The sequence below is a fragment of the Asterias rubens genome, chromosome 3, assembly GCF_902459465.1.
Source record: "Asterias rubens chromosome 3, eAstRub1.3, whole genome shotgun sequence".
Lineage (NCBI taxonomy): Eukaryota > Metazoa > Echinodermata > Asteroidea > Forcipulatida > Asteriidae > Asterias > Asterias rubens.
In genome coordinates, this window is record NC_047064.1 from 888,941 (window position 1) to 902,197 (window position 13,257).

At 37.8% G+C, this 13,257-nt stretch overlaps 2 protein-coding genes across 3 annotated transcripts in view; one reads left to right on the forward strand and one right to left on the reverse strand.

Annotated features, from left to right (window-relative positions):
* Positions 1 to 343: 343 nt before the first annotated feature.
* On the reverse strand, positions 344 to 8,301 carry LOC117288501 (WD repeat, SAM and U-box domain-containing protein 1-like). Its single transcript, XM_033769383.1, has 12 exons — positions 8,275 to 8,301; positions 6,800 to 7,229; positions 6,344 to 6,543; positions 5,760 to 5,858; positions 5,420 to 5,513; positions 4,610 to 4,643; positions 4,219 to 4,259; positions 3,382 to 3,503; positions 2,924 to 3,130; positions 2,301 to 2,378; positions 1,992 to 2,063; positions 344 to 1,592 (listed from the first exon to the last, which is right to left on the reverse strand). The coding sequence occupies exons 2-12, from the start codon at positions 7,195 to 7,197 to the stop codon at positions 1,447 to 1,449; spliced, it is 1,491 nt and encodes a 496-aa protein (XP_033625274.1). The 5' UTR covers positions 7,198 to 7,229; positions 8,275 to 8,301; the 3' UTR covers positions 344 to 1,446.
* A 365-nt stretch (positions 8,302 to 8,666) lies between these two features.
* Positions 8,667 to 13,257, forward strand: part of LOC117287822 (SWI/SNF complex subunit SMARCC2-like) — a 31,366-nt gene continuing 26,775 nt past the window's right edge. For both annotated transcript variants that reach the window (XM_033768356.1, XM_033768357.1), the window contains exons 1-6: positions 8,667 to 9,019; positions 10,275 to 10,394; positions 10,816 to 10,901; positions 11,269 to 11,443; positions 11,780 to 11,852; positions 12,060 to 12,208. In XM_033768356.1, coding sequence (XP_033624247.1) covers positions 8,888 to 9,019; positions 10,275 to 10,394; positions 10,816 to 10,901; positions 11,269 to 11,443; positions 11,780 to 11,852; positions 12,060 to 12,208 — 735 coding nt within the window. In that variant the 5' untranslated portion in view covers positions 8,667 to 8,887. The remainder of the gene's footprint in view (positions 9,020 to 10,274; positions 10,395 to 10,815; positions 10,902 to 11,268; positions 11,444 to 11,779; positions 11,853 to 12,059; positions 12,209 to 13,257) is intronic.

Consider the following 13,257-nt stretch of genomic DNA (forward strand, 5'->3'; position numbering starts at 1 on the left):
ACATGATAATGATTACTTATTGATTGCTAATAATTGATTATTGATAACCAATCATTACAAGTTCAGTCTTTAGTTAAGCAGCTCAATAGGAGCAGGTGGCTGCCTCGTTGCTATAAACCATATCCAATCGAAGCTTAGCGTCCATACAAATTGTAGAGTCTTTGGATGTTCATATTGAGATCTCTGTAAACAGACGTTAGTTATTGTGCATTCTGGGCCCAATTTCATAGAGCTGCTAAGCACAAAAATTTGCTTAGCAGGAAATTTCTTCCTTGATAAAAGCAGGATTACCAACCAAATTTCCATTTGTTGCATCTTGCTTATTACTGGTATTCAGCTCCTGTTTTTATCTAAGCAAACATTTCATGCTAAGCAAATGTTTGTGCTTAGCGGCTCTATGAAATTGGGCCCTGCACTGCTGCTCCTCTTTATTCACTGCCTTTTGGTCAGGTGAAGGGCTTTTTGTTTTATGTTTCATACAATGCAATATTGATTTGTTGCTTTAATTGAAAGACTCACAGTTTACTTTATTAAAAGTTGAAGTGTTTGGATGACCATCTTGTTAGGAGCAGGGGGCTGCCGCAATTGAAGCTCAGCGTTCCTACAGATTGTAGAGTCTTTGGATAATCATCTTGGAATCTTAGTATACAGATGATGTTAACTACTGTGCACCCAAAACGTGGACAACCAAACAGAGGGAGGCCAATCAAGAACATGGTGAAGATGATGAAAGAAGATACAGGGTTGGAGACTACGGATGAACTAGCTGGCTGCAGAGGCCAATCAAGAACATGGTGGAGACGATGAAAGAAGATACAAGGATGAAGACTACGGATGAACTAGCTGGCTGCATGAGGGATCGTGATGTGTGGTGTGTGTATCATGACACTCTTGTAGGGTGATCCTGTGGGAGCCAAATCATGGACAGCCAAGCAGAGGGAGGCCAATCAAGAACATGGTGGAGACGATGAAAGAAGATACAAGGATGGAGACTACGGATGAACTAGCTGGCTGCATGAGGGATCGTGATGTGTGGTGTGTGTATCATGACACTCTTGTAGGGTGATCCTGTGGGAGCCAAATCATGGACAGCCAAGCAGCGGGAGACCAATCAAGAACATGGTGGAGACGATGAAAGAAGATACAGGGTTGGAGACTACGGATGAACTAGCTGGCTGCAGAGGCCAATCAAGAACATGGTGAAGATGATGAAAGAAGATACAGGGTTGGAGACTACGGATGAACTAGCTGGCTGCAGAGGCCAATCAAGAACATGGTGGAGACGATGAAAGAAGATACAAGGATGGAGACTACGGATGAACTAGCTGGCTGCATGAGCAATCGTGATGTGTGGCGTGTGTATCATCTCGCTCGTCTCAAGTAACTTGGGTCGAAGTGAGTTTGAGTTATTTCAGCTGCTACTCATCATTATTCATCCGTATTTGGTTACAGATTATATAATCTTTGAATGATCATTTTAAGGCTTCGGTTGGGAGTGAGGTTGGCATGTACAAGAGGTGAGTTGGTCATGGGGCTGGATTTGTTGCCTCGGACCCATGCCTCAATAGATGACCTCTCATAAGAATAACCATCTGTCAACAGAAAAAAAACATTCACAAACACTCAAAAATTTTAACATTTTCTTGGATAATTCTATGTGATGTTAATGATACTAACATTTACAATTCTATTTGTTGCACCTTAAACAACTAATTATTGTTATTTTATTTTTTTTTACAAATGCTTAACATTGTGGGGTTATAAAGGTACAAATTATTATGATTTGAAACAAAATTGTTTGTTACAGGAAGAAAAAAACAAATGAAATAATAAAAACGAAAAAAACTCTAAATGAACACAAGCTTTGGATTTCGTTTTTGACAAATTGTTACTCCAACACTTACTATGGATTGTATATCCTACCTTAGTGAAGTTTCAAATCTGAATTACTTTGATAGGATTAATAGAAAATTAACCAAAAATGAACTTACCAGCAGCAATAACTGGATCTTTCATGAGCTCTCTTGTGATTGGACAGAGATATTCATCAGGAATGCCATCATCTGTTATGATAAAAAATCGAATTTATCAAAAATTATGCAAATTTTAAAAGTTCAACACAGTATTGCCTTGAAAGGATAATTCTGAAAACCAAAACTACCTTGAGCTACCAAAAGCTTTGACATTTTTGCAGCCCCTGGTAGACGCTGCTTGTGGCCGCTATGGTCTTTAACTGGTTATGAAGCTTGGAGTCTAAGAAATATTGTAATAATATACTTCAAGAGAATGCAATTGATCACCTGTGGGGATAGCACCATTTCCTTTTTCTCGAATCGTTTGAATTCCCCGTAGAATTTTCTGCCGGTGCCCAAGAGCCTCTGTGTAGGAACAAAATGGCACAATAATTAGTCATTTTGGTGATAACTTTTGTGTAACTTTTTATGTTCCTGAGAAAGGTTTTATCATAGATTGGATCTAGTAACTCCATATGGGCTGGTAAGTAGCTTGTTGTTTAACACATAAAAGGTAACTGCTTAACAGTAGCTTCAACACAAAATCAGAATTATCCCCAGTTTTTTTTCAAAAATCAGGACATTTTTGACACAAATCGTTCAAGTTTGGCCGACGTACGCTGAATTGAAGCATTTCGTGATGTTTAATGTTTGGTTTGATTTTAATTAAGTTTGTGTGAATTTTATCTTTAATTTTATGAAAAAAATTGTAAATGGGTGTGTCATCTTGATGCTATCATGTGTGCATTATTAAAAAAGGTAAAATACATCAGTGTCTGATGCATTTGTTGAAGACTACAGAGCTGGCAAGGACACCTTTTTGAGATACAGTTCAAGGGCAACGTGAAGGGTTCAGAATGGTTGTAGTCTTGTCTCAAAGAATCAAGAGAGGTTTTTCTGTTTGTACTCACTGACTCCAAGATCATTGACTAGCGTGTCCGTGTTCAGGGCCTGTAACTCCTGCCCATCAATTTGGTTGTCACGGAAACTGCTTTGGTAGTCCTCCAAGCCCAGTGCTTTTAGCCAATCACAGACATCGTTGACGGACCACTCCAGGAGTAGGTTCTGAAGTTGAGGAGCTGTAGCCTCTAGGGAAGTGCTGGCCGTCCCAGTTTCAGCTATGAATAATAAGCATAATGAATATTCATAATCAATTTAATGACTAGGATGACTATTCATATTCGATGACTATTCATATTCAATGAATATTCATTGATCTGCGTATCCGTTAGGTGGACTTATTCTTCTCTAAATCAGGAATACAAATTCAAAATTGGATAAACTTCCTTGCTGTGAATCATTTGCCTGAAGTGATTATTCTCTTCTTCATTGGAATCAAAAATATTATTCCTAATAAAACCTTCCTTACTTAAGAGGGGTGCCGTTGCAAACTCTCCAGCAGTGTGTAGTCTCCACACTTTGACTGTTCTGTCATTAGAGCCGCTAGCCAGATATCGTCCATCAGGGGAGAAAGTAACTGTTGTCACATAACTACAAAGACAGACAAGCCATGTTAGCTTTTATCACTTACATCAAGTTAATTTTTATGTTCAACCCCAACTTATTTTGATTTACCCAGTCACTTTCTATTTTGGTTTATAACTTGATATTTTAGACAAAAAAGTTGCATCATCTAAAGGTGACCCTGTGGCTTCCGCTTCCCAGGTTGTATTGTAAACTTGGGTGTGATCCCTGGCCATATGGCAGTTAACGGTTGTATGGCTTCTGACTGGTTTACCCAACAAAGGTACTGACAAAATAGGGTGACCACCAACATGAGGCTGGATAGCTCAGTCAGAAGACCACTGGTAAGTTAAACCAGCCGTTGATTTCACATAACTCTTCCTAACTTAAGACTAATCTTAGGACTTAGGACGAGTCCCAACCATGCACTGTAGCATGCAGACCTTAAGATTAATCCTAAGTTAAGACGAGTTACTCTTCCTAACTCGAGATAAAACGAGTCCTAACTCTTTGTGAAATCGACGGCAGATGTCATTGGTTCAGTCAATTTGTCTTTGTTCAACCCTAAATTAATCAATATTTACTCAGTCAGTTTACCTTGTGGTTTATAAATTGATATGCTAATTTTTACATGGAATCTGTTAATTGAATGTTGTGATTGAACATGACAATTCTGAAATTACTTCCACATTTGATGCAGACAAAGTTGATCTTCTGTCCTAGTTTTAGAAGAGTGACTTACCGAGAATGATCCTCAAGAGTGTACAGCATCTTTCCTTCAAGCTTCAACAAACAAGAAAACCTGATCAATCTAAGATGACAATTATCTTACACAAATGCCAAGACAGAACATGTAGAATAAAAAAATAGATTTCAATCATAAAAATATTCATACCAGAACTTAATATTAATAGTTGTTATGATTTTCCGCATAACACTTGAGCTCATGTAACTTTAGTTTTAGAAGAAGAGAGAAATAAAGCAGGTCTGGAATTTCAACTTTAAAAGGGAAGGCCATTAACTTGGCAAAGAACCATTTTATTAAAAGACAAAGACCAGGGCAACAGAAACCATGGCCTCCGGGATGCCCAGATTTAAATATCTATATAAATGATTACTAATAAGTTTCTTACCGGATCCCATACGATGACAATTTTATCTACAGCTCTGTAAAAAATAAAAATGAAAAAGCATCACAGATAACCTTTTAAAAACAAATTTTAAACGTTAATTTTTACATGAAAGAATCTTTTATGTGACAGATAATTTTATATCCAGATGACTAATCAACATGTTTATTGAAAAAGTGAGTTCCGTTATCAGGTTGTGTTTGAACAAAGATGAAATTTGCCAACTTTAAAGATCCTGAAAATGGCTAGCTGGCCTGGGTTCCCCCTTATTCTCTTTCAGGAGGTTTACAGACTCTGCATATTACCAGAATTTAAAAAACTACAGGTTTGACGAGAATGTGGACTATTTCTTCCTCCCTTTGGTGATTGCTTCACTTTTTTCAAGACATTTTTGAAGGCTCAAGGAGGTTTTGAGAACATCTCACTCGTGGCCGAGTGGATAAGAGCACCGAACTCAAGCTCTGATGTTCAGCAGAATGTGGGTTCGAATCCAGGTCGTGACACTTGTGTCCCTGAGCAAGACAATTAACTATAATTGCTTCTCTCCACCCAGGGGTAAATGGGTACCTGTGAGGGCAGAGATGGTTCTTGTGATTGGTTTAGCCATGTAGCGCATATAATTGTCGCACAGGCTGTATACTCCCCAGGGAGCTGAGATGGTTTAAGGAATGATTTAAGGCCCAGTGACCAGGGGTAATAATGTTGGAAGCGCTTTGAGACACCCCGTGAAAAAGCGCTATATAAAAACCGTGTATTATTATTATTATGATATGTCTGCTTGAAGCACGTTTTAACTTTGGCTAACCAACTTACCCTGAAGCCAAAACGCTACCATCAGATGAAAAGGACACCGACATGACCTTGGCGGTATGACCTGGAAGACTGCATCGCACTTTGGTCTTACAAGCTGAGGAAGGAAGTTGGGAAATTCTTGTCAAACTCAAAAAGGAAAATGGAGACAAGGTAGCTCTAAATTCACAACTACATTTCCAGATGTCTTCTGCATTGTAACTTTTCATCTGTAATAAATTTCCTACGCCCTTTCAATTTGGGTTGACAAATTTGCTCAAAAATTACAAAGACACTTTGTCGACCCACACAATAACATTTTGATAGATAGTTTTACTGAGTGTATAGAAGTTTGATATAATACCTGGGAAAACAATGAGGTCCCAGAGTTTAACGAGATTGTCTCCTCCACAAGAAGCTAGAAGATAGGCTCTTCGATCATTGTTAATCTCAGCATTAGGATCTGAACAAGAACAAAATAATTACAATCAGTTTCTCATTAATTAGTCAGTTTTATAAAAACTTAATTTGTAACTGTTTTAAAAAGTACCTGTATACAGTGCTAACACACCGGTGTAAGGGAAAAACCAAATAATATTCGTTATCTCTGATCCAAATTTAACATCTAAAAACTGTTGAACATTTCAATAGTGAAAGTTGAGGTTTAGAATCAGTGGTATTTTGTAGAAAGTTTTTTTCTGCAAGGGCTGCTAATGATGTGATGATGGCAATATTTATTAAAATGTTTACATTTATTTATTTATTCATACTTTTTTTTTTGGGGGGGGCGGGAGGGACAAATAGGGATGAGGGGATGTTGGGGTTTTAATTCATAAAAGGTAGCTATAATCATACACCAATCAGTCTTGACAATGGGATAATGGGATATGGGTGAAACTATGGGGATATGCCTGAGGTGCAAACTATTTAATTCCTAACCAAACTAACCTGCTGAGCCAAACGTTGGTGAGATGGCCAAACCAGAAACACCAAGGTCGTGGCATTCTGGGTCAAAGTAAAGCGGCTTAACCTGCCCATAGAGGGCGTCCCATATGCGAAGATCACCGGAGGCACACGCTGATACAACAAAAGAGCTCTCGGGAGTAAAAACACAGGCTGTGATGACATTATCATGGCCTTCAAAGGTTCTATAAACAGAAAGTTTACAAACAGATAATTCATTGACCAGGCTGTTGTAAATGATGAAACTGTTGGTAAAAAGAAATGATAACATAGGGGAAAATTTTTAAAATGACAGATTGACAACTTAAAAAAAAAATGTATATTTGATATTTTGATGTAACCTTCTCCTAGAACTATATGTATGAGGTTTTTTGTTCCGCTATCGTTAACAGAGACGAAAGCGGACTAAGCCTCCTAGTTCTAGGAGTAGATAAAACCCACCTCATCATCTTCTTAGTCTGAACGTTCCACAAACAGACGACACTATCCGCTCCTCCCGTCAGTAACATCTCAGAGTTTGGTGAGAACTCACAAACTCTAATGATTCCTCTGCTGGGATGCTGGAGGACTGCCAGTGTCTCCCCCGTCCTTGCATCCCATAATATCACCTTGCCGTCTGTCGAGCATGACGCTAGAATTGTACCAAAGGGACTAAACCTAACCCAATGGACATAGTAGGCGTGGCCAAGTAGAGGGGAGATAGAAAGCTCTTGAAACGTATCGAGACTCCAGAGTCGGATTGACTTGTCACCAGAACAGGAGGCTAAGGTGGTTGCTGAGAATGAGCAGCAGTTAACGTCAGAGCTGTGGGACTTCAGAGTATGAAGCAAGGTTGCCATGGTAATGGTCTTAAGATGCTATGGCTTGGAATCTGAAACATAAAAACACAGGGAAAATAATATTAAGAAATAAATTAAGAAATGATATTATAACATATCGGCAATGTCCCTTAGAAATGTCTCAGATAGCTTATATTCCAACGATTGACCATTCAACACCAAAATTCATTAATACAGAATCAGGGTCTGTGAAGTTGTGATACATTTGCTATCAATCAAACACCACAATAACATTAACATACACACACTGCATGACTTGCTGACACTGACACAATCCACACACAAATCAATCTGACAGTGACAATCATAGTTGCGATAACGTAACCCTCCTTCTTGCAGCCGTTGGGAGGAGGGTTACGTTATCGCAACTATGACAATCATAGTCTCGAGTAGAGTAAAAGCTGACAACTCACGTTGATTCAAGAATAGATCATTCCGATGTCCCCTGTTTTATCAAATTCAAATTTACTGAGTATGAATGAAACAGTTGGTTGACAGATGTTGTTGTTTTTATTATAATTATTTATGATGATTGAAAATGTACAATGTAGGTTACTAATTAATACTAACTAAGTTTTTCTAATTTCTACCAATATCCATAGACCCAGTAACTGGGGCGCTGTATTCCTTTATCGAAATTTTGACATTATCAGATTCTACCTCCATGGTCATACATAGTGACCGATAATGTCCACATTTCACAAAAGGAATGCAGCGCCCAGTTACTAAGTAGCTGGGCCAGTAACTTACTGGATATATCAATGGAATATGGATATATTATATTTTATAAGAAGACTAACATTTTAAGTTATGGCAGAACTACATTGCTAATTTTTCACATGTTGTTTTGGCAGGGAGTCTTTGGCAGTTTACAAACAACTAATCACAATCATCGGAATCATCTCCCGTAAAAAATATTCATGTTATTTATTGTTACATAATCACAAAAATATGATTTCTGCTAGCTAGTCACAAGCGGAAGTTAAGTGGGTGCCTGCTGGAATCCGACCAACAACAATAAACATTAACAAACTCTAAAATAAATTCCCCACATACAACAAGAGAACATGACCTTACTTAGAAGATGTTGTTGTTGTTGTTGTTCCACAGATGTAGTCAAAGCCGCAACCAAACTGTCTAGTCTACTCTCTCGAGTCAACTAGTCATATGCTTCGATCCTCCTCAATTCATCATCACAAAATCACCCTGAATTTTAATTACGTCATCATCCAAAAATTGGTGTTGCTCTTTCGCATTCGAGATTCCGCCCAATTAAGAATAATAATCAAGGCGCCAACGAGGCCAACGTGATTTTTTTCTCATTCAGCAAAACCCAATTGATAAACGATCAGCGTCGAGCCCATGGTCTATCTCGTGTTGGTTCACTGTTACGTACAAACTTGATGATGGCTCAAAGTCTCTGAAAACGAGGTTGAAACAAATAACCACCATATCCGTTTTTTCCGCAGAGGTCGCTCTTTGGCGAAATTTACCATGGGCAAAGTATGATAAATTTCTACAAATTTCTTTGTTGTTTGTGCTTCAAAATTTGAAAAATATACAACACGCAGATGTACGAAAAATCATTCGCCATATTTTAATGCATTTATGGTACGAATTTTTTGATTTGGGGGCTTGAAAAGGACACATATTCTTCACCTACTGCAGACAAGTGCCGATTGGGGTAAAAATGTGTACCGAACATACAAAGATGGCTGTCAGAAAGAAGGACGGAGGTGCTGATTTCAAGTTTTTCGAGTCAGCCGAAACAATTTCACAGCTAGATAATGTGAAATCGTGGCTACAAAGGAACTGCAAGAGGGTAAGATGAATTTCTATGTGTAAAGTTACTCATTTTATTGATAAATACTGGTTGCAAGGTTTTGGTTTAGGGGGACGCACGCACGGGTCTTTGTTTCTTTTCACAAAAATACACGCAGTTTGTGCATTGAGCTTATTCAAGATGGCGGCGTTCTCACTCCACCGACCTCCCCCATAAACTGCATGCTTGATAATTATTTTGAGTGAGTAAAATGGGTTTGCCCCACAGTTATTCTGTTATCAAGATAGCTATGAAATCTGTTATATATTTAAAGAAAAAGGCCCAAAATGAATGTGAAACTTTGATGGTTAGATAATACAAAATAATTGTAATTATATTTTTTCTAAATAAGCTAAAAATAAGCTATATTCCAGGGTACTTTTTTATTTAAAAAAAATTCTAACAAAATATTACAATGTTTTATTTTTTAGACAGACTGAGAGTAAACTGAGAGTTTTTAGACAGCTAATAAAGTAAAACATTTTTTGTTTAAAGTTTATGTTTAAAGTATTGTGTTTAATAAAGTTAAACAATAACAAAAAAAGGAAAATAGGCCTAAATAAATAAGATTATTTGAAAAATAATATAATAACCTTTTTTTTAGAGAAAGTTAAACTATTTGGAAAAGTTTCTGTCTGGCGCCGCCACTTTTTCATTTGATATGATATAGTATAGTATCTAATTCTAGTTTATCTCAATGAGATATCCCTTTATTTGTAAAAATGAGTGAAAAAGTGGTGGCGTGACTCAAAAAGTTATCCAACTATTCTGTCGTAAAAACTGTAGAAGTGCAAAAAAATACACTTATGCCTTTAAATTAGTGATGGTTATTTTTAACTTGTCATATTTTGATTGTCACGTTCAGATTAAGCGCATGCATAAAATAGCGCTGACAACATACATAAAATTGATTTTACTTCTACTTCATGTTCAATGTAATTGTTAACCACCAAAATTGTCTACTTGTTGTTTGTACAGTTTGAAACCGAAAACTAGAAACAGGGGTTTTCCTTAACTTTTTTTTCAATCACTCGGCGGGATTTTGCCACTGAACCCTCATTTATATGTGAAAAGGAATAACTATTTGACTCGCCCGGCGGGCTAGTGAGAAAGGGTTTTCACTCGCCCGCCGCTATTTTCACTCGCATTTGGCGACCGGGCGACCGCTAATTTCAAACCCTGAGAAAACCATGTTGATTCTTAATACTCTACAATCAGTTTTCAATCGTCCATATTTGATTTCTCATTCCATCAGTGGATTCAAGCAGAACCACCGACCAATAAGGGACTCGCTACTCTGCTTGGTCAGCTTCTTCAGTTCCAGGAAGATGCATTTGGGCGTCACGTCAGCAACCCTGCACTTACAAGGTTACCAGTGAGTATTTCATTGCTAGGCAAATCTTAATCAAACTTATGCTTACCAGAATAAGGTTACCAGCCAAACTTACATGTCACTTTTTACCATTTGTGACTAGTATTCTGCTCATTCTGCTTGGCAAACAAGTTCTAAGCAATATTTTCTGCATAAGCAGCTCTATGAACCTGGACCTGGGACCAATTTAATCAAAAATGATCCTACCAGAATAAGGTTACTAGCCAAACTACCATGTCACCTGTACATTTTGTGACTGTTTTTTTTTGCTCATTTCTGCTCAGAAATATTTTCCCATAATTTGTCAATGGAAGTTCCCTTTGTTAACTGAAATTGCCTTGCCCTCTCAACATAAAAAAAATTACAAAGAATCAACACGTCTCGATGTTCAGTAATTGAGATGAAATTACTATCTTTCTCTCAGATGAGATGCTTCATGGACTTTAAGTCTGGTGGCGGACTCTGCAACATTCTGATGGCCGTCTACAAGTTTAAAAGTGACCAAGGATGGTATGTGTAAATGATATAACCAAGCATTTTAATCATAAATTATAGAAAGTCATTTCTGTGAAAGGGAACAGAACCTCACAGTAAACTTGCAACAAGTCAGATGTCGAATTTGACAACAATTCTGTTTTCCTCTTCCCCATTTTAGTTGATTCTCAATCTTGATCTTGTAGAATTATCAACCATGTACACCAACTGTAGGTTATTTCCCTAGTGCTAGGACTTCACAGGATATTCACAGGATTCTTACTTCCAGGAATAGATAGTATTAGTAAGAAGAACTTGTTTCTTTCAACTGATCTATTTCTAAGTGTGATTAACATTTATAAGCTTATAATCAATTGCATTTCACCCATACTGTCTTCAATAGGAGGCGTTTTGACTTCCAATCCCCATCTCGAGTCGACCGCAACGTGGAGATGTTCATGAGTATTGAGAAGAATCTTCTTCAGAATCGTTGTTTCTCTTTGCCAGTCGTCTACATCCAGGATGAGGTGGACCCTAAGATGACGGCCAAACTCAAAGACATCATCAAAAGACACCAGGTAGGCCAAGACCTACCTCTCTCTCTCTTAGTAGCAGGGCTCGAAATTTTTTCAGTTTGATAGCCTTGGTGGAAAAATAGTGCAAAAATAACCATCACAAACAATATTGAACTGTGCTGAAACTGCAGAGTTTTCTTAGACCCACAGGAGGTCGGAACAGGATGAGAAGGTGCAGTTTAGCCCGTATGGCCTAAGTTGAGATTTGAAGTGTTACCATTAAGCCCAAGTGATGAATGAAACTCTTACTACAGTGATGACCCTCATTAAGTTTCTTTTAAAATAACTTGATCTCTCACGCTAATCTCTGTGATTATTTATATTTTGTTGTTTATGAAGGGAACTGTGACTACTGAGGATATTGAACTAGCAACACACATAGTGTATGGACCACCCCCATCATTGAGTGAAGGTAAGACTGTGGTTCTTGTATCAAACACTAGAAGTCTCTTGGCCCCTTTTCGCTTGTTCAGTGCCATCAGCCAGTCTGATACTTGTATCAGGCCTGCTTCAGATAAAAAAAGCAAATGTTGGCGCACTTGTCATTGTACCAGACGAAAATACAAGTTGTAGTCAATCAATGCTGACGATGAAGTTTCATGTCTTTTTTCTCACTCAGGAGAGGAATACATACGCCCAGTACAGCGACGAGAGAAGTCTATGTTAGTTCATTGGTGCTATTATCCCGACAGCTACGATACATGGGTACCAGCAGCGGATATCCATGGTGACCCAGAACCAGGGGTAACTTATGATGGGCCTTGGGAAGTAAGTAGTATTGAATGATCAGCTCCAATGTAAGAAGTTATATCCATTAGCGGAAATCGTTATTGGACATTTTGTTTTATTCTATACAGCTGAAAGACTGCTGCAGAGTTTTATTGTGAAGTAAAGAATTGAAGACATCACAATTATATCACTTTCCATGTTTTACTTTATACCGCTGAAATTTTGCTGCACAGTTTTGTGGTGAAGTAAAGAATTGAAGAGACCATTTATTATTCATCACTCTAATGTTGGCTGGTAGACCATTTATTATTCATCACTCTAATGTTGGCTGGTAGACCATTTATTATTCATCACTCTAATGTTGGCTGGTAGACCATTTATTATTCATCACTCTAATGTTGGCTGGTAGACCATTTATTATTCATCACTCTAATGTTGGCTGGTAGACCATTTATTATTCATCACTCTAATGTTGGCTGGTAGACCATTTATTATTCATCACTCTAATGTTGGCTGGTAGACCATTTATTATTCATCACTCTAATGTTGGCTGGTAGACCATTTATTATTCATCACTCTAATGTTGGCTGGTAGACCATTTATTATTCATCACTCTAATGTTGGCTGGTAGACCATTTATTATTCATCACTCTAATGTTGGCTGGTAGACCATTTATTATTCATCACTCTAATGTTGGCTGGTAGACCATTTATTATTCATCACTCTAATGTTGGCTGGTAGACCATTTATTATTCATCACTCTAATGTTGGCTGGTAACCTTTTCTACAACACAGGAACATTTTAGTTGAGTTTTGTTTCAAGTTTGGACAGGTTTTGCTTCTGTTTCATAGCTTGACTTTGAGAAAAAAAGTGCCTTCTCTTACAGATCCTACAGATTAATAAAGTTCAATTGTGCAGTAATTTGTATTTTAACCTAACACCGATGTGTCCTAAGCACTGTATACTCAGCACTTTCCCAAGTTCTGCGAAAACAATCCACAAGGAAATCACTCAGGTGGGATTCGAACCTACGATCTTATCGCTAGAGCGCTAAACCAATGAGCTATCCCAATGGCTAGAGGCAGT

Excerpts from the sequence above, each read along its gene's own strand:
- LOC117288501 (XM_033769383.1), bottom strand. The coding sequence starts at position 7,197 with ATGGCAACCTTGCTTCATACTCTGAAGTCCCACAGCTCTGACGTTAAC. Across the intron at positions 2,379-2,923 it reads AGTCAATGATCTTGGAGTCA|AGGCTCTTGGGCACCGGCAG; the intron begins GTGAGTACAAAC and ends GTTCCTACACAG. Across the intron at positions 1,593-1,991 it reads AGATCCAGTTATTGCTGCTG|ATGGTTATTCTTATGAGAGG; the intron begins GTAAGTTCATTT and ends TTCTGTTGACAG.